The sequence below is a fragment of the Syngnathus typhle genome, linkage group LG2 (assembly GCF_033458585.1).
Source record: "Syngnathus typhle isolate RoL2023-S1 ecotype Sweden linkage group LG2, RoL_Styp_1.0, whole genome shotgun sequence".
NCBI lineage: Eukaryota > Metazoa > Chordata > Actinopteri > Syngnathiformes > Syngnathidae > Syngnathus > Syngnathus typhle.
Window position 1 is genome coordinate 21,664,911 of NC_083739.1, and position 20,274 is coordinate 21,685,184.

Genomic DNA, 20,274 nt, shown 5'->3' on the forward strand with positions numbered 1-20,274 from the left:
AATGCCAACATAGACTGAAAGATCTGTATAAAGACATAACTGTGTGTTATTTCTAGGCAGGAGCGAGAGATATAATGAAATAGTATCTAAGGAAAATGCTGAGACAGGGGTAGACTGGGGTGAAAATAAACAGCCCAACGCAGGTCTTTAGATGATTTACTTCTCCTATTCATGTAGTGTTGTCACATACCCAAAAACATCAGCCCTTAATCCTTAAAATGAAATAAGTTATAACTATAGATGTGATTACAGAGCATCATTTACTGAAACCCATCCATTTTTGGCCACTTATCTGTTCAGGGTTGTTGGTTGAATGTGAGGCTTATGCGCAAGCCACATGGCCCAACGTGCCGCCCATTCACACATCTTGGAGACGATCTTCTCAAAAGAGTGGAAGCTGTGTAAAGTAATTCCAACTCTGTAGTTTGTATGCCCGCGACCCCCGTGGGGAAAAGCGGTATAGAAAATGGATGGATGGATGGATGGATGGATGGATGGATGGATGGATGGATGGATGGATGGATGGATGGATGGATGGATGGATGGATGGATGGATGGATGGATGGATGGATGGATGGATGGATAGTTTGTATGTTTGACTTAACAGCTACCTGTCAGCCCAATCTCTCTAAACGTTCCATCTTTCTTTGTGCCTCACAAAGCCCTTGGCTTGTCATGTTGGAAACCTCTCGCCTGCGGTCCTATCATGCTGTGTAATAGTCAGTCACATGCGGCCAAGTTCGCCCTTTGGACCCTGATATGGAGTGAGAATTCCTGTCTGGGCCCCAAAACCAAAACACTGTTAGAGTCGCTATCCTTTTTCTGCTGTTAAACACACATAGTTGTCTACATAACACTGTTTTTTCAGCCTCTATATCTCCACCGTCACTAAGCGGTGGCAGGCCGACCGACCCCACCCCCTCTGTTCGTGAGTCTGCAGCCAGCGCCTCAATCAGAGAAGGCCCATCAGCAGCAACAGCTTTTATCTGGCCCAGAGTAGCCCTGTGATAACACTGTTAACAACACTAATGTGTAGTGTTTGGGAGCCACTGGAGCTGAGCCACTGTCACATTGAATACACCAGGTCAAAAGCTTCAGCATCTTTGGATGCCACGCCTAATTATCCCCGGTGGTCTGTATTCCACTTTTATGTTGTTAATTGTATTTCTACTGCCCCTTCTGGTTTGCGACAGTGTTGGTTGGAAAGGACTGAACGGGCCCTTCTTTTACGGCGTGCCTTCAGGAAAACATTGGTGTTATTTTAGAAATCACACTGTTAAAGATTAATGTGGACCTGGAGGAGTGTGTCATCGTTCCACCGGCTCAGTGGCATAGTGGTAGAGTGTCCGCCCTGAGACCGGAAGGTTGTGGGTTCAAACCCTGGCCGGGTCATACCAAAGACTATAAAAATGGGACCCATTGCCTCCCTGCTTGGCACTCAGCATTAAGGGTTGGAATTGGGGGGTTAGATCACCAACTGATTCCCGAGCGCGGCACCGCTGCTGCTCACTGCTCCCCTCTCCCCCAGGGGATGGATTAAAATCACACGGGGATGGGTTAAATGCAGAGGACAAATTTCACCACACCCAGGTGTGTGTGTGACGATCATTGGGACTTTAATCTTTAATCTTTTTTTAACGACAGGGCCGAGACTCGGAATAAAGGCAGCACTGTGTTCTGTCCCTTAGCCCCAAGGACAGATATGTTTCCTCTCAGCAAGCTCACCACTCAAAACCCCCCTTTGTCCAATAACTTTCTCCCTAAGTCATCCGCTGTGGTCAAAATGAGGAAAAAAGAAAAATAATGTCTTCCCCCTTAGAATGTTTGGTCTTCTCCTAATGTTATTGTTTATGTATCAAAACTGAACGAGGTGTGTGTGTAGAGAGATTACCATATCTTTATCTTTGCAGTTAAAAATAACGGCAAAAAAGGTCAAGAGTGTTCCCAAACATTTTCCATTGTGATTGCTCCAGTCAGATGACTAATGGAAAGTCCCAGCTTCAAATTGTGCACTTGCAACTCCCCCCAATAAAGTCATCTGTCATCATCACGCACCAGACAGACAGACAGCTAGAACGCAGGGTTCAGAGACCACAACCTGAGCATCCTATTGCTACATCGACATTGCTCTCATTCTATTGGCCAGGAGGATAACAATATTAGAAATAAAGACACTATCAATGACACACCTGAGAGTAAGAATGATCATACTTTGACCATCCGATGCTGCTGGTGAGCTTGATGAAGATCTGACAGTATTTATGGGCAAATGTATTGGAGGCTTTTGCTAATAATCAAAGCATTTGATAAGCCGGGGGGACATCAATCTTAGTGACACAGATAGTCCCTCCTTCACGCTAATAGGGTTGTAAAGGGCCTTCACCTTATATAACTCAGCTAATAAAGTCATTTGTGATGAGCCCGAAGGTCAACTGAACAGATTTGCCATGTTTACCTGTGTCTTTGATAATATGCAGGATTTATAAAAAAAACAAAAAAGCTTTATGTAGGTGGTACTATTGGTTTGTGGTTGATGTAGGACATATGATAACGCCATTTAGTACAATATAGTCCATTGTTGATGTGGCCTCTACACTACTGCAAATGCAAACTCACCATCCTTGAGCGGATCAAAGTTGGCAACTCCGGAATTTAGCTTTGTTTTTTAATGGCAAAGACATTAGCCAATGGCCTTTGTACACGGGAGCAGCACTGTTACATTATCGCAACTCATTTGTATCTTCTTTCAAGAGTTCTCAGGGCCACACTGTAACCGATGGCATTAGTTATTATCAAACCACAGGTGACAGGATCGCTCTAACACAGTTATTTTTCTACTCAATGTCCTCGGAGAACCTTATACACATCATTTCAGGTCAGCTCAGAAAAGCCATGTGCCGCATATTGTAGCCTGCCTAATCAATTTCATAAGCTGCGTAAATCATGACAGCTTGACGTTTATTGTGGAGGCGATGGGTTGATCCTGTGGACTTGGAGACAGCTCCCTTGGTGATAAATGTAGCTATCTCTTCAGAGCAACGATACAAGTTGTCCATGTACAGACAGACAGAAGGGGGGGAAGCTAATGGAGGGGCGGTATAAAAAAATACAAACTCAAAGTATCTGTTGTGAGATTTCTGCAACACTTCTGCAAGCATAAGTCCATTATTGTTGTTTTTCATTTGTTTTTTTGCTAGGTCTTTTGACAGTATCTTTTAGCTTGCTAGCTGTTCCGTGTCTGTGTGTGTGTGTGTGCGTGCGTGTGTGTGCGTGTGTGTGTGTGTGCCCGTGTGTGCGTGTGTATTTTTGCCAATTACCACTGACACGATTAGATTGTCCCCCTCCAAAAAATTCCAATGATAAGTAGTGCAGTCGTTACACTGCATTTGAAGTAGACGAACATTTTTTTTATTCATGTGCATATTGTTCTCAAAATAATATGCATTCTAATAGCAGCTATTATACCCATTAGCTTCTATTATTACTGCTGCTATGTTCACAGGTCATGTAGGACCTTCAGTCACTCGTAATTTCCACGGAATTAAACCATTTCATATCCAGTATATGCATAGATGGAGACCTTTTAGGATAAGCCTACGACAAACACATAGTCACTTTAGTTGAAGGAAGGATAGTGTCATGTTTGTCAGGAGCAGTATTTACTGTCTCGGTCATGAGAGTGAGTTGTTTGTCACACTTCATGAAACATATGAAGCAGAGTTTGTGTGCAAGTGTATTGGTGCAATAAACTGAGCAACTTAAAAATCACAGAGCAGCAATCGAACAAAGACTGTCTTATGAACACACGGCGCTGTTTACGCTTTCCCTGGAACACACTATACCTTTCACCTCTGTCCCGCTGATGAACTTCTAAGCTCAACGTCTTCCTTGTAAACACACTTGTATAAAAAAGCAATTGAGAGAACGAAGAAAGGTCAAAGAACTAAGTGGATACTTAAAAGTATGCGGACGGGAAGGACAGCAGGATTTGTATAATTGATCACCATTACTGTAGCAACTTTATTTATGTTTCACTTTTGTAGTTTTATCCATATCAGATTATGAATGCTAAACAAAAACATGATAGTCCTCAGGTTGTCCACTATGCATTTAGTTTCCTCAAGTGTCATCTTCAACAATAGTCGAAAAGGCTTTGACCGCTGTGTAAACCTTTACAGCCACAAACAAAAATGTATCGAGAAATTGCAGTCCAAGCGATCTAAAAAATATCCATGCATTCAATTTGTCAGTGCTCTTATTTGCACAAATTTACTACACAAAAACGAAATCGTGATATGAGACTGCCGGGCTGAAAACGCCAATATCAGCACTACGTAGTGAGTGAGTGTAAACAGTCACACAGGGCTTGACCGGCAGCCGCAGGACGTGAAATGAAGTGGGATGACCTTTGATTCGATCTATATGCCCCCAAGTCAAGACCCTAAATCGTACTCCCATAACCCCCACTTGCTACGAGGCAATATGTGTCATTGGAAGAATAGGCGATCATTAGATTCAAGGCTGTATTCATTTTCATCATCCTGCCATGTATCGATGAACTGCAACCTTTATCAAAATGAAGAAGGAGAATATGATAAATCATGATCTGAAAGTCGCGTCACAGCCTTTCTTGATGCTTTGCAGCCAATCCTCTTAGGGCAAAAGCTCGGTTATTTATTGGTCCTTAACCCTTTGGCTGTCACTGTTTCACTGTGCAAGATCTATCGGTGCACACTTATTCACTTATGATTATTACTGATCATCTGCCCAAATGACTTATCAATAAAGTGGAGGCCGAGCAGATAATTTATCTGTACAGCTTTTTCGAGATCAAGTTCAGAGTCAGAGGCCTTAAAAGGATGAAGGGCTATGGACATCTGGTGATGGATGATCGTACATGGGCTCCATAAAAATATGACCCTTTTAATATATTTGCTCTCTTTCCACTCCCTTCGTCTTCCTCGGTTAGCACGCTTGGTCAACAGTCTTTGTCCTGGGAACATCATCATGTTCAAGAAAAACAGCTTTACAGTTAACGCTTCAACTGTCAGATGTACAAACACTAATATTTGAGTCATACCAAGTCTTCGTGTCAATGCAAGATCTGTGAATCAAACAAGACTTTGGAATGATGAGAAAAAACTCTCGTCTGGGGTCATTGAAAACTCTGGCAGCATATTTCATTTTGGAATTTCTTTATGAATCACACAAAAGCTCATAGGGCCATACGAGGTCATGCCTCATTCTGTAAATAGCAGTCGTTTGTATTAGACAAGTGGCCGTGACTTTCTAAAGTCACACAATGCTTAGGAGTGTTTGCTTTCCAAATCTAACCTTTGTGCACTAAAGTCTATCTCGGCGCTGTTCTGTCACAGGCCGCACCCAGCGTAGCCCCATCTGGATGTTGGGTTGGGCAACTGTTAGCTTTAGCCTGATGCCATTAGTGTCAAGCTAATCGGATCTCTCCTGGTTCTTTTAAAGAACGGCGACTCGGGTGCTATTGCCTTTGCTAATGTTCTGGATATAATTGTCTCACATTTACTTCACGGCAAAGTGGACATGATGATCATGAATCAAACAGCGATTACTTGGAATCGCGTTCTCGTTCAACCAAGACGGACAAACGGGGAGCTGGAGAAAGAATGTTTCCTATCAGCACTCTCCTGTGTTTGCCTTGGCCAGCACATCTCTGCTTTTCCACTTATTAAAGTCGTCATAAATATTTTCTATCTGATGGACGCCCAGCTTCCTGCTATTTAGCAGTGACCGTTTCGGCCTTGCTTCCCATTCCCCGCCTCACCACTTAAGCTCGATGGGCAACCTCATTGTTGAGGCATGTTCTTAAGAGGTCATAGCTGTGGTCTTGTTTTGGGTCAGCTGTCAAGGCTCCTATCTCTGGGAAGTCCCAAAATAGTCCAATTTCATACTGTTTCATAGGAGCAAAGCCAGCGAAAGGTCCCGAGACAGGCTGTTGCTAAAAAGCAGACTGTATTCATGGTGTATCCTTATTCAAACAGGCCTGAACTGATTTTTGCAGGAACATGTAAATGGGTTGTTATCTGGAGTCTTCAAATGATAGCAACGAATCTGTGAGAAAATAACACTGGAGACTTTATAGTCCAACTTTTCTTCCTTTTTGGGGCAGTCGGGTCCAATTATTGATTTTAAACCATTGGAACTCCCAATTGTGTGTCTGTGTGTGAAGAACACTCATACCAGTTGTGCTGTGTTAAGGGGGGTGCTTTTAAAAAAGAAACACTCATGGTCCGTTGGAACGCCCAGTAAGGTCTGCCAAATTCCCAAACACGGTAAACTAGTTTTGGCCCTGCACAAAAATGGAAACTTGCCAGTTTTTACACCAAGTGCACACTGGCCAGCCTGCAAAAATAGGATCCTATGAGTGAAGTTAGACACACCACCAAATTTGTCACTTTCAGGTTATGGCTGAATTTTATGATTGGAATTCAAAGACAGAGCAGCATCTTTTTTCCTACTGTGGAATACTACAGAGAGTGCATTCAGAGCCATTTGAGTCACCTTTTTCTTCCTTTTTTCCATTATATTCTGGCTAATGTCACATTATCACCCACACTACCACCCCCTTATTAGCATGTATCAGTCTGAAGCCCACTGACCTGTGCAACATGGCTTTTGACCAAATAGTTTACAAAAATTGCGATGAGAGACTTGACTCTTGCTTTTTCCCATCACTCCATCATGAAGATCAATAATCTATCCACCAAAATGAAGTCCAACCTGCGTGCCAAAAAGCTGCAAAAGATTCCAATAAATGTGAGCAAAACTTTCAATTTGTGGCTTTTTTGCTGTGGCCGTGTACGACAGGGCCCTGGTTAAAAAAAAACCTTGAGGTTTGTTTGCTGATGGTTCTTTTTGGAAACCTGCGGTTTTTGTGACATCCGTAGCCATCTATTGGGCCGTGCTGCCGAATTGCTTCTTATTATTCAGAGTTGAAGAGAATTGTTCTTGGCAACACAGAGCTAACATTTTCCTACGGCGCAAACCTCCAGTTGTCCTGTGAGGATGATGAGCAAGCTCACGTCAAGCTCCTCCTGCAGTTGCTGTAGCAGTTAACAGAGCCTTTGCATCTGTGACTTGTACAAATAGATTATTCTGTGTTAGCCTGTTTTCGCAAGCCTCGATTCTTTTTTTGCGGGGAAAACGAGCCACCACATGTCCATAATGTTCCTCAAACAACAACAACAACAAAATAGCCCATGAGCATTTCTGCTGGCTTTTCACATTAATTTAGTTGTTGAAATGAACGGAGCGAGATTTAGCTCAGTCAAGTGTTTTAGACTGTGACACGTCTTGTGAAAACAAAGGCTCTCAGTCAATTCACACTTCTCTCGCCATGCTGTGTTTTCTTTTTGTGCGCTTGGTCATCATGGCATGTCAATACGAATGGTGCTAAAGTGGCGTTGAAAGACTCCTGACTCTGTCCAATAACAAAAGCTCTGCATTGAAACTTTAATAATGGGGGGGAGTCGGTCTCTCCCCTGCCTGGTGTGAAAGCAGCCAGCGTCGACATGGCGAGATATATAAACACACATTGATGCATACTGCTAATGAGCGGAATGGTTGTGCAGGTGGCTGCACTTTCATCAAGCCATAACTGGATTTGTTTTTCCTTGAGGTCATACAGGCCAGGGCGAAAGTTACACACATGCACACACTTTCTAATTACCCTCCTTGCAGTGTTTTCTCTTCTCCGTGAGACATATTGACATGTCAGCGCTCAGCAGGCTAGATACAGAACAAATGGACATTTTAGTTCCGTCTATGTAGTGGAAAATCTATCCTTCTCAACATAAGCTGGCCTCTATTTAGACTTGTCTCTCTGAGCCAGAGCAAAAGTCACTTTGAAATGACGTGCAATAAATCAAAGCTGCACCAGTCAGTGGCCAATCACATTTTCCCTTTTTAATTAATATGATATTCATTTGCATGGTGGGGTTCTGTTTGTCTTTCTGTCTGTATGTTTTTGCATTATATACAGTATGCCTCACTTTCTTCTGCACGTACTGGCCACGTGTGCATACTGTATGTCAGTGTTGAATGAGAGTCTCTGTTTTTTTTCCCATTATCGCAGTGCGGTTATAATTTGCTTTCGACTGTCATGGATTAAGATAATTTATATCCAAATAATAAGTCATATCAGTTATTATCATTATAATTATTATTATCATTATTACTATCATTATTATGATTATTATTTATAGCTAGCAGTATTTTTGGTTAACTGTCATTGTGCACTTCCTGTATTGACAAGTTTGATTTTTCATCCTAATGTGAATGAGAAAAACCTGATGTCTCACTCATCACATTTCTCACAGAACAGTCTCAATGCAACAGCATCTACGTAGTTGCTAATGCTTTTCCTCAATTACACCGTCATGATGTAGAACTTTAAATGTACTCTTGGTCGATTTTCACCATTCCGGGCATCAATTATTGCTTAATTGTTGAAATAATGGTGGCACAGTACGATTGTTTTCTTTGGAAAAATATTACTTGTTTCTCTACTCAAGGAAAACAAGGCAAACACTCCTTAATGTATGTCACTTTTCAGGAACCATATTTTAGGCAACCAAAATTGCACAGAATTAAAATAAGGTCATTGTTCACGAGATATATTGTAGCCTTTTTTTGGTTGTCATGTTGTCCTTCCTCCTTTCCGACTAAAACTCAAATACTAAGCTTGGTTTTCCGCATGCATGTTGACAGAATGTTCGTGCTATTCTATTATTTAAAAAAAAAAACACACAGTATTTTCGTTACCATTTCTAGACGACCCAACCAAGTAGCTGGTTTTGTAAACAGTTGTAACTGGTACATTACAAGAAAGAGGAAGTCCCCCCCCCCCACACCTCCTCCTCCACACATGCACACACATCTTGCTCTCCAGCTCACAATGATTGTCATTTTCATGCATAACCGACATTTCTAAAGAAATACAAACGCGCTAAGAAGGGGATGAGGTAGCTTTTTTTGTGGTGTGTTCCTAAAATAAAAAACAATTTGTTCCAAGATGCTGGTCAACATAAATCAGCTTTATGTATATGTATATATATATATTTATATATATATATATATTTATTTTTTTATATATACGTATAAATTTATTGTTTAATTGTCATAGCGGATATTAGGTGAACAATTCCCCAAACTGTGTTTATTTTCCAGGCACAAGCTGGGTTTTTAGCTCACAGCTTTTTTTTCTTTATCGAAGAAATTAATTAGAGCACCTTTATGGGCGACGCGTGTGAGTGAACACGTCTACATGCACCGCAATCCATCATTTGCCCAGAAATTGACGAGACGGTTGCAGAAAAGCGCATGAAAGCAGTAGCTACATGGCAAAGAGTAACGTCACAGTGTCCGCAGCAGATTGTGCAACAGATGAATGCCTCTTGCTCCTTTCCTAATGGACCGCAAACGTTTTCTCTCTACTCTACTATAAGTAGACAAACAACGAAGCAACTGTTAAAAGGGCAGATGGAAGCAGTGAAAAAGAGGCGAGCTCGCCACATGCTTGTACTTGAGGATGCTTTTTGCAAATAGCCCCCAAAGGTCACACAATCTAAAACTACCCATCACTTGCCATCAATGGACGTCAGAGAGGAAGAGGACATCAATTGCATTTCATTTGAAGTACCTTCTAGTCTCACTGCAGCAGAGTGGCCTCATCACTTCATCATTGCCTCTTTTTCTGTGGCGGACACTGGAGGCATTCTGTTACCTATCTGCCTCTAGTAAATATTGCTGGAAGGCTTAATTATACGCACACACATAGACTTAGTATTCTCAGCTAAATTTCCTGCTACGCTGAAGCGGAGAATTAACGTCAAATCTTTGGGGGTGTTCATTCATCAGGAGGGCCGTGTGCAGCGAAATGTTTGCCTGTGTGTGTTTTGGTGACCTCTCATTCCATTATTATGTCCCTCTGGTCGCATTTGTTGCCCAAAGGGTAAGTGTGATGTACTGTGAACACCCTGTGCTCATGTCATAAGCCCTTGGCCAAGGCCCTGTACAGCACATAGATCAATATCCTCTTTCTATGCTGAAGTCATTTCCCTTTTTGTAATCATAATTCTTTTTCTTTCCAGATGATGAATGACCACGACGATTCCTCCCCTGACAGCTGCGTCAAAAAGGTTGGTTCATTTTCATGTTCATGCGAGTCTAGTCAGCTTTGTGTTGTTTTTACGTCACATGGGTCAACTGTGCAAATGTACTGTAAAGGTAATCATCAATGCAACAATGTCTGATCGTGTGGAAAGAGCAACACCGCGCAGATGAATAAATACACAACATTACCAGTCCAATGTCGTCACTCAGTACCAAGAACCTGACTGGTACTGTATGTGTTCCCACAAATAGTAGAGCTTTATTTAAATTAAGTTTAGTTCCAACGTCCTCTCCTGAAACACCACCCTTCAAAGAAAACCCAAACTTTAGGGAAGCTTCAGGCACACAAAAATACACTGACACTGGCACACAGAGCGATACATCCCATTAGCCAGTCGTTGACCACTTTATGAGGTGATAAATTTATTGAAGAAACTTGGCAGCTCGGCTTAACAGCCAGTGTCGGTAGGTCAGGACAGGTCAGCACTTGGGTTCGTGTCCATCTAATGGTCCATGAAAGAACAATGGTCCTAACCAAGTGGACACTCTGTGTGACTTGGTGAAGCCGCCAAGCATGGCGGTGGCTGAGGTCACTGGCAACAGGGGGTCTCGGACTCACATCAAAATGAGCGATGAGCCACAAATGATGTGAGGGTTTTAGTTTTCTCAATGATGTTGGATTTTGGAGGTGTGAGAAACGTGCAATTAACAATTAGGACAGTGCCATGACTACCTGTATAAAATAGCAAGCTGAGAGGTTTGAAATTGTTTGATTTTTTTTTTTTATTTGATGTTCCCGCGAAAAGTATTGTCAGTATTGTTGCTGTGCCCCCAAGTGTGTTCAATGAGTAGTTATTTTCTTCTCTTTCGTGCATGTCTGTTAGCTCAATTAGGACACATTATATGTGAGCATCAAGCTAGAAGACATACGTTAGACACAATTACATGGTTTGGTTAAATATTTAAATATACAATGTTTAATTTGTGTTTGTTTTACGTGTCAGTTATCCAGTAAACTTCAACTGAGAGTGATAGATGAATAGCTTGGAGCGAGCACGCTGTGCCTCTTATGTTTTAAATACATTTACATTCATTTAAGCATGTAGGGGAAGTCAACCTATTTTAAAGGTTTATTTATTTATTTATTTATTTATTTATTTATTTATGATACCTCCATCAAGACTTTGACTTACCTGTGTGGTTTTGGAATATAATCCACATGATAAATGGGGGTTCACCGCCTCAAAATTTGTAACTTTCCAGTGTTCCCACTTTTCCCAGTCAAATGCATCCACTTTATTTAAAATGCAATATCACTGAAGATCTATGGTGCAACATTTCCTAATACGGTATTATTAGTAATACCATCAGTCCATATTAAACATTTATATTGGTACAATATATCAATTTAATTTAAAGTCACAGCTCTTGTTTTTGTTCCAAGCAGAAAGGCATGCAAGTCACTGACGACTTAATACTGCTTTATTCCCAGAGCTTGTATAAAGAGTTGACCACATGGTTTTTAAGATGCTTCCTTTTCCTGATTTAGTGCAATGTGGAAAAATGATGTTTTTTAGAACCCTAACTCACACATACACACACACACGTCATATTAAAATGCAGCAAAACTGCACACTGACCGTCAGAACGCCAAATACAAAACGTACCCTCTCAACACAGGTCATTATGCAGAGTGCGAGTTGTGTTGGGTCTTCGACGGGTGGCAGCAGGGTACATGCCAGTTATGAATATGAATGAAATTGTTCACAAACCATTTCACGAACATGGCGCATTCATCTGCATCATGCACACACGCGCGCGCGCACACGCACCTGGTGTACATAGGCACACCCATATATGACTTTTCCTGCCTTCATTATCGCTATGCTTGATTAAGGAAGAATGTGACTTAAGTTATAGCTTTGGAACAAATAATTGTTAATGCCCATCTCTGCAAATGGTAGGTGTCGCCTCAAATTTATGTATTCACTACATACTTGATTTAGAAAAATATATAAAATACAAACTATAAATATAAAATACACTGTGTGTGTGTTTGTATAGAAGGTTTGAAGTCTTGTCATCACATCCTCGGCTTCCGTAAATGCAGATCAAGCCCTATTGATAACGCACGTGAGAAAACGTGCATCGTCCCATCAGCACACAGACAGAAAATAAATAGATCTGAATCCCCTCTCTACTTACTGCATTCATCCTCCGCTCATTCCTTAGCTCTGTGGCTCGCTTCGTAGACAGGAGAGTGTTGTTCAAGCTATAGATGGCTATCAGAGGCCAATGGGGGAAAGTATCCGGGATTGTTTGATTTGGTCTGGTCCGACCACACAAAACCTGACTATCCGTCTGTTTAGCTGTCTAGGCCCTGCTTACATGTGCTCTCTGTTGCACACACAGCCAAGTCTGTGGAAGTTAATAGGGTGTCAGAGTGGCTGTTTCTTTTTTAGAGTCCCTGGATTTAAAGGTGATATAAAGATGGGGGTGGTGATGAAGACAGTCTTTGCTTTGTGTGTGTCTCTGTACTAATCCTCATCTTCAGAGGAGCGCCGCTGTCCACCCTGATGTGTGTAAACACTCACGCAGATCAGATGGCAGATAATGACTTCCAGATAGACACCCTCCATTCAGGCAGCAGAGAAAATCAATGAGCACTGATTGCTTTTTTCCCAAGACGATCATCTCCCCCGTAGGCGACTATCTTTCTCTCACCTCCTGTCTTGTTTTTTTTCTCCGTGAGCTCCGTTCATTCGGTACTCAGATAAAATCTTTTTATGTTTCTTTTCATGGAAGATTAGCTGCTAAAGTGAAATACTATGTCATGAGGATGTCTGTGACACTGCTTGCTTGACTTCACTTCACACTGATGCTCTCCAGAGAGTAATTAATGGATCATCTGATAAATATGCTCTCTTGGTAAACTATTACCAGCACCAGTAGATTGTTTAACATTTCTAGATCAAAAACAATGTATTCATTGTGTTTTATAGTGTCATAGCTCCTAAATGGGAGAATGACAGGGGTTTAATTGAACTCTGACCTCAGAAAAGATTTTCCACACTCTGTGTTGAAAGACATCAGAGCCAACGGGGGTCAGCAGCAGCTGTGGGTGTGCGTACTTGCGTATGAATCAATTTTTTTTTTTTGTTCCCCATATCAAGCTGGATAAAAGAGTTTCTAAATAGGGTCGCTAAATGACCCCGAATGTACGAGGGCTATTATGTGGACAGAGGGAGGCTCGTGGGTCACAAAAGTGATCCATGGCTTCGGGCCATAGTTTACCTCCTGCCAACTCCACCTGAAACCCTCACTCCCCCCTGAAATGGTCTCATGATTGATTGATAATTATGATAATTTGTTTAAAATGATTATCTGGATATTATAATCACTGCCTCCCCAGTGTGCCATGGGAGCAAGTCATTTTTCATAATACTGAACGTCACAAATGCCCCACGGATACGAGGAAGTCTGTGTGCGTGTGCGTGTGCGTGCGTTCGTTTCGAGTGCTTCGGCCTTGCTGCTTGGGCCCAAGGAATGAGGACGGTGGAGTGATGTAAAAATAAAATTGCAGGAAAAGTTTTTCGTTGCTGAATTTTGGTCCATTTGTAACTAATACAGAAAAGAGGCTTTACTGCGTGTCGGTCACACCCTATAAAAGAAAGTGAATAAATTGCCTCGATGGGTATCAATAAGTCTTTATCGACGCTACTATTTTTGATGGTATAGACCAGTGGTCCCCAACCTTTTTTGCGCCACGAACCGGTTACATGTCAGAAATATTTTCGCGGACCGGCATTTATATAAATAAATAATAAATAAATAAATAAATAAATAAATAATACATCTATAATATATATATATAAATACGATGAAATAAAATGATACGACTGACATAAAAACAAGTACAAAGGACAAAAATAAAACTCACTTGAATTAGTGGGAGCACTGAGTTTGTTTCTCAGAAACGAGCCGGTCCCATCTAGACGTAATCGGAGACAATGACACCCGAAGTGATTAAGGTTTGTCTTTTATTGCTGGATGCTTGGTCTCCATGTGTTGAAGCAGTTTTGAATGCTTCATTGCCTGGTTAGTTAGCCTGTCGCCACATATTAACTTTGCGGGCTCGACTGGGGAAACATGTCACGTGACCGGGACGAGTTTCTTGACCTGAATTAATTGATCGTCGATATATATATTTTTTTCTGTGCGGCTTGGCGGCCCGGTACCAAGTGACCCACGGACCAGTACCGGTCCGCGGCCCGGTGGTTGGGGACCACTGGTATAGACTATCCGTCCAGTGCCTTAATGGTATTTTTATCAGTAATTTCAGGGGTTTAGACGCTAAACCCCCAAAATTACTGATTTTATAAAATACGGGGTTACGTATTTTCTGTGTGATCTGCATGTGTGCGTGAGGGAAGAGGTGTAGGAATAATATTTGTGGTTTTCACTTTGCCCCAAGATGACTTAATGATGATATGGGTCTCTTTCTTCTGCTGGGCAGGGCTACTTTTAATGGGGCCGCCTGAGTGACATGTTTTTATATGGCTGCATAAGCTGCAACCCCCAAAACACACACACTCACACACAGTCCAATATTCCGAGTTTGTGCTCACATGTTCAAAATCCTGCTTGTTGAGGAATCTTTGCTTCATGGACAGGATAATCTTTCAAAGCATACCGTCGCCTCCTGACACTGTCTTGATCATACACAAATGAAGTTTAACCCATCTTAACTCAAGGAATGCTCACTTGTATGTTATGTCGTTTTCAGTGTATATACGTATGGTCAAAAATAATATACATTCATTAAAAAGATTATGATGGTAATCTGGGGCAGGGGAAAATGTGTTTCGCATCTGTCTTTAAATTTTAACCTCTGTATATTCTACTTTGGAAATCCAAAATATACATATTTTGTGTTTCAACACTTGCTTGTCAAAAGTATCTCAAGTCAGACTATTTCTTTAATGACTATGTAGATATCGGTCTGTTGGCCAACAATTTTAAAGGGATCTTGTCAAAGTTGAGGTGAGTTGAGATGGAATGAAAATTTAAATGGTCTTCAAGTCTGGCTTGCCTGTGGGAACTTTGACAGGGATGGTTAGTGTACAGTAGAATGCTGGCACTATGGGAAAACAGGTAGGCCTGGGCTAAAATTTGTTTACCAGTGAGGTGACAATGTGACTTTTTGGGATTATTGTTGAAATCATCATTTGAAAATATAAACACGTAGGCATTCCTATAAGTAGTGTCTCATATTGATTTATTATCATTTATGTTTCTTCTCATAAAAAATATTAATTATTCAAATAAACTAAAATACTAACATTATCAAATGTAACTTTCACAAATGTGTGTGTATCAAACTCGTAGACCATCACAATGAGCAGTAGCTCAAGATACAGCGCACCGTTTGAAAATATTTGATGACCCATGCTGTATGGTTTTTTTTTATGTTGGAAGAAATATGTAAGTCCTGACAACTTTGTAATTACGGTGAAATACACTTGCCCTCCCTAGTTAGTGTGTGTGCGTGTGTGTGTGCGTGCGTGCGCGCGTCCGTGCGCGTGTTCGTGCGTGTGTGTGTGTGCGTGTGCGTGTGTGTGCGTGTGTGTTTTTGCACTTGCATAGACACGGTGACTAGTCCAATTTAAACACTGTGAAGTGCTTAAGTGAGAACAAATTAGAACATTACTATTGGAATATCTCAATGAAGGTTGACAGACACGCAGACACATGAAGTATACTCGTGCGCACACTCTGTGTCTATCAACAATGCAACGGCAAATCCATTAAAGCAGACTGACGAGCATTAATGCTATAACTTGATGACCCACAAGGCGTTGCCACGGAGACCAGGAGGCCGCGTGAGGGCGGAGAAGAGAGAGTTGTGTGGTCCTCCTTGTCAAAAATATTTCCACGTCAGACAAGGGAGATAAAAGGTTCATCTGAGTGTGAGAACATCTGGGTGCGTGTCAAAGCTCACCTTGTTTTTGCAGTTTAGGACAGATTAATCATTGTCAAATTTAACATGTTATGATATTAGAATAACAGAAATGGAATGGCTTTGTCACCTCAACTCACAAAGTACCAGGGCCACTTATATGTCCTCAGAATTTTTGCATGTTAAGAGACAAATACTCAGGCAAAGAAAGTGAGTGACGGATGGAAACCGGCAAAGGACAAGAGACAGCCAGAGACCGGGGAGTGGAATTGGGGGGTGGGTGATGGAGAGGAATGCCAGAATGCCCAAGAGAGGCAAGAACTGGCAGCCCAGTTTACAGACACGGTCTGTCTAGGCTGAGAGACAGCCAGGGTGGGCCAGCCAACACAAGGTCATGTGAAAAAAAAGTCACCCTTTCTCCACCCACCGACCTATCCATCAATCAGAAGCCATCCAAACTGATGCATACACGTTTTAGCTGCCAAAGTATGTAACATTTGCACCCAAAATGGGAAAAAACGGGGGAATGGAAGTGAAGGATAAGACACAGCAAGTCTGGCCCTAACAGCTCTTCGGGGAGCTTTTAGCCCCAGAGTGCTAAGTGAAGCATAGCGTGTGTTGAGGCCGCTGTGCTTTGAACACAAAAGAGGTCGCACAGTGACACACACAATCACAAAAAGGCACACTATTTAAAATATATAAACAATGGAAATTGTATTAAATTGAACAATGAAAATGAGCGGCACAATACAAAACAAATATTGAGGAGAAAATGTTCAGTCTGGGTTTTGTTAATACTGATGTTTTACCATTTGAAACCTTTTGAGTATTCCTGCTTCTTCCGTTGCTTTCTCCTCACTTCTCTTCTCCTCCTCCACCTTCTACCCCCTCCCATCCATTCCACCAATCACTGCTGAACACTCCACTCTTTGACTAAGTCTTAATCTTCATTACAGGGCATTAGTCCACTAGGGAGGCCCTGTCTCGTCTCCCCGCAGCGCAGCCTGGCACTATCCCGCAAAGGAACGTCCCGCCACTGCATAGCACAGACACCCTGCCAGCCGACACCCCCGCCTCCCCCTCTCACCACCTTCACCTCGCTCGGCCCTTTGCTCAAATGAACTGTTAAATAAACGGCTGGCCCTAATCCACATGAAGGAGGTGTAGGGTGCGGAGGTGGGGGGGAGGACTGGAAGGGAGAAACAATAGCGGCGGCCCCGGACGCCTCCGTTTTAAAGCAACCATCAATCTTGCTCACCAGGAGACGTCACTTTCTTTCTTTTTATGGCATAGACGTGATCATTAATGACTACATCTGCGGGAAATAAATGAGACCAATATGTGGCCCAGCATCCACTCAAAGAAGGGAATGTTGGTATGTCTGTCAGCCGTACAAAAAAAAGACTCTTTATATAGGTCCTACACGTAATCGTTGTATTTGTGCTGTCAGAGGACAACTTGGAAATCATATCATTTGAACCCAGACGACAGCCGGTGTGCAATATGATTCATTGATTGGCAGTAATTTGCCATTTGAGGGTGGAAAACAATTGTACTCGCTCATGAAGAACAAGGAATTTGCTTTCCAATCCAAAAGTGCCCCAAGAATTGTTGTCTGCCTCGCCAGTGTCAGTAAACAACCACCGCACACGCACAGGGAATCATCTTTCCCCGAGCTAACAAAGACAGTTGACTGGCTTCCAATTGGGTAATTAAAAAAGGATGGCTAATTGAGTAAACAAGCACGGAGGCCGTCACCCCTAATGAAGTGATTAGAGGAAGAGCACCCTCAGCCGCTCCGTGCTAATTAACACATACGCGACAGCACGTAGTGACACCGGCGAGGACACGAGAATTATCTGTTGGAGAAACAATGATTAGGCCGAGTGGGGGATCCTGGGAGAGGTGGGAGAATGACAGCGATTCACACGCGCGCATGTGCTCACCAAGTGTGTGTCCTTGTGCTAATTCATGGCGGCTAATCCTTTTATTCACTTAGTTACATTGAAAGTGATGGTAACAGTTTGCTGCAGTTCCCGGAGAGCGAGCCGTGTTGGGTTCATTCAAGCCCCGGTAGAGAGAAGCAGACGCGGGCCGGCGCTTTTGTTCCCCCGTGCAGACTATTGACTTGGGTAATAGACTGGCCGAGGGAAAATTCAATAGGCAAATGTAATGATCCACTTAAATCTTTGTATGCATTTACATATTTTGTTTGTACGTCTTCACTCTGCCACATCAACGCCAAAAGCCATTTGGCTTTCCATATGCCATTGGGACAGACTTGATACGGGAATCGAAGCGTACTCTAATCTCAGCTGTGACATTTCAGATGGGGAAGCTCATATTTTCATAAAGAATTCTTCCCCAGGGAGTATTATCCACAACATTAACCAGGAAGTCTAAGTGATTACCCCACCCCCGCAATTCTCTTTTGGGAATATTCTTGTGTGTGTGTATATGATGTGATTCATCCTAATACAAGCCTATATCTAGTCAAATATTTAGTTGGATATTAATGGCTTTGCTCAATGAAAAGAGATTGTGTCATTAAAAGGGTCAGTCAGCAATTTGCGCTAAGAGCCAAAATTGAATGCCACTCAGTAGCGCCTGAATTTTACACTGAGGAAAATAGAATTATTTTGAATAATGCAACGTTCAATAAAATGGGAGGATGTGTATACAAATATAACTTTGCATATATATATAAATAATATCAATGTGCACCTAAATTAGCCCTCCCTTACAAAAACTCGTTTCAGTGATCATTAGTGCTCCTGATGACAAATAACAAAATCACAGAATAAAATAATAATCACATATTTTCAAACAGATTTTTAATCAGGTGCTCCCAACAAATAAAAGGTCAGCTTTATTTTTCCCGGAGTGTACTGGATTTTCACAGCTGAGCACAAAAGCAGATTAGCCGGTTTTAAAGTAAAAAAATGCATTAATTAAGTACCACTCCGGGGGATTAAAATCTAATTATTTTCTGCCGCAGAAAGAAATGTTTTTCCATGTTAGGTCAGGATAACTGCATGGTGTTATCTGCATCCAACAATGCCGCTCTTTCTTGCACCCCCTCCTCGTGCACCATTGTGTGGCTGATTTAAGATCCCCAGCTAATGGGCATACCTGTCTGACAAACATGACTTCTTAGCAGGTGACTGCTGTCAAGTATGTCTAAAATAACAGGTAAATGAATTAGCAATAAAATGGACTTAGGGGTAACAGGTCCCCTAATCACTAAAGAGATGCCATTCACTTGCCTTAAGACGGCAGCATTTTTCACCACTTGCTGGCCACCGACCGCCTCAGCACCACAACACACTTCTAATGGAAGGCTCTCTGCTTGAGTTCTGAGCCTTTCTTTCACCCCCCCCCCCCCCTATCCCTTTTCTCTCTCGTAAGATTATCAGTTTTGATTACCGCCGGCAACAGGCTCTTAGCAGCGGTCGGAAGCGGTGTCTCGCAGACCTGAAAGGCCCTCAGCAGGTCGCAAGAAGCTTTTGAAATTATGGGGCTTGGTTCGGAGGGAAAGTGCTCCCTGCGCTGCTTCAGAGGCCATTTAATCAACTGCTGACTTTTGATAGTCAAATAATGGTTAATTACGGTAGCACCTGCCCCCAGGGTCAAAGAGTGGCACTGACTTAATGGGAGCTATCATAGAGGCAGAGACAAGAAAATGGCAGATTTTTTTGTTGATCTTTATGTCTTGTGGATTGATTGGAAAAAAAATGTAGGGCTACTCATAAGTGCTTCAATTACCAAGCTTTTGCATCCAATATGTGACTGACAAAGATAGTGTGGTGCATGTGGCAAAACTGACTTTTGTCCTTTTGTAGTTTGACAGTATACCTGGAAATGCTCATTGTTGTTCCTTTTTTAATTAAAGCAAACTCCTCGTTGCCATTACATTGCTTTTCCCAAAAAAAAAAAAGGCAGAATATATAAAGCGTATTGCTATATTTCAGAGAACAAAGGCATCTATTCCAGGATAAAAGGCGTACATTACAAGGATAAAATATGCATTGGTAAAATACTGATTCTAAAATATGATTTCCTTTCCTTTATTCCTTATGATCACAGCTTTGTATCCTGACATGTGTCTTTCTTAATGTTAAAGTATACATAATTTTCACAACATTAAAATGTTCTTTGACATTTAC

The 20,274-nt window shown here is 41.9% G+C and overlaps 1 protein-coding gene across 9 annotated transcripts in view; it reads left to right on the top strand.

Annotated features, from left to right (window-relative positions):
• prdm16 (PR domain containing 16) overlaps positions 1–20,274 on the top strand; it is a 152,285-nt gene that overhangs the window by 73,752 nt on the left and 58,259 nt on the right. For all 9 annotated transcript variants that reach the window (XM_061264351.1, XM_061264379.1, XM_061264342.1 and 6 more), the window contains exon 3: positions 10,128–10,175. In XM_061264351.1, the coding sequence (XP_061120335.1) occupies positions 10,128–10,175 (48 nt within the window). The remainder of the gene's footprint in view (positions 1–10,127; positions 10,176–20,274) is intronic.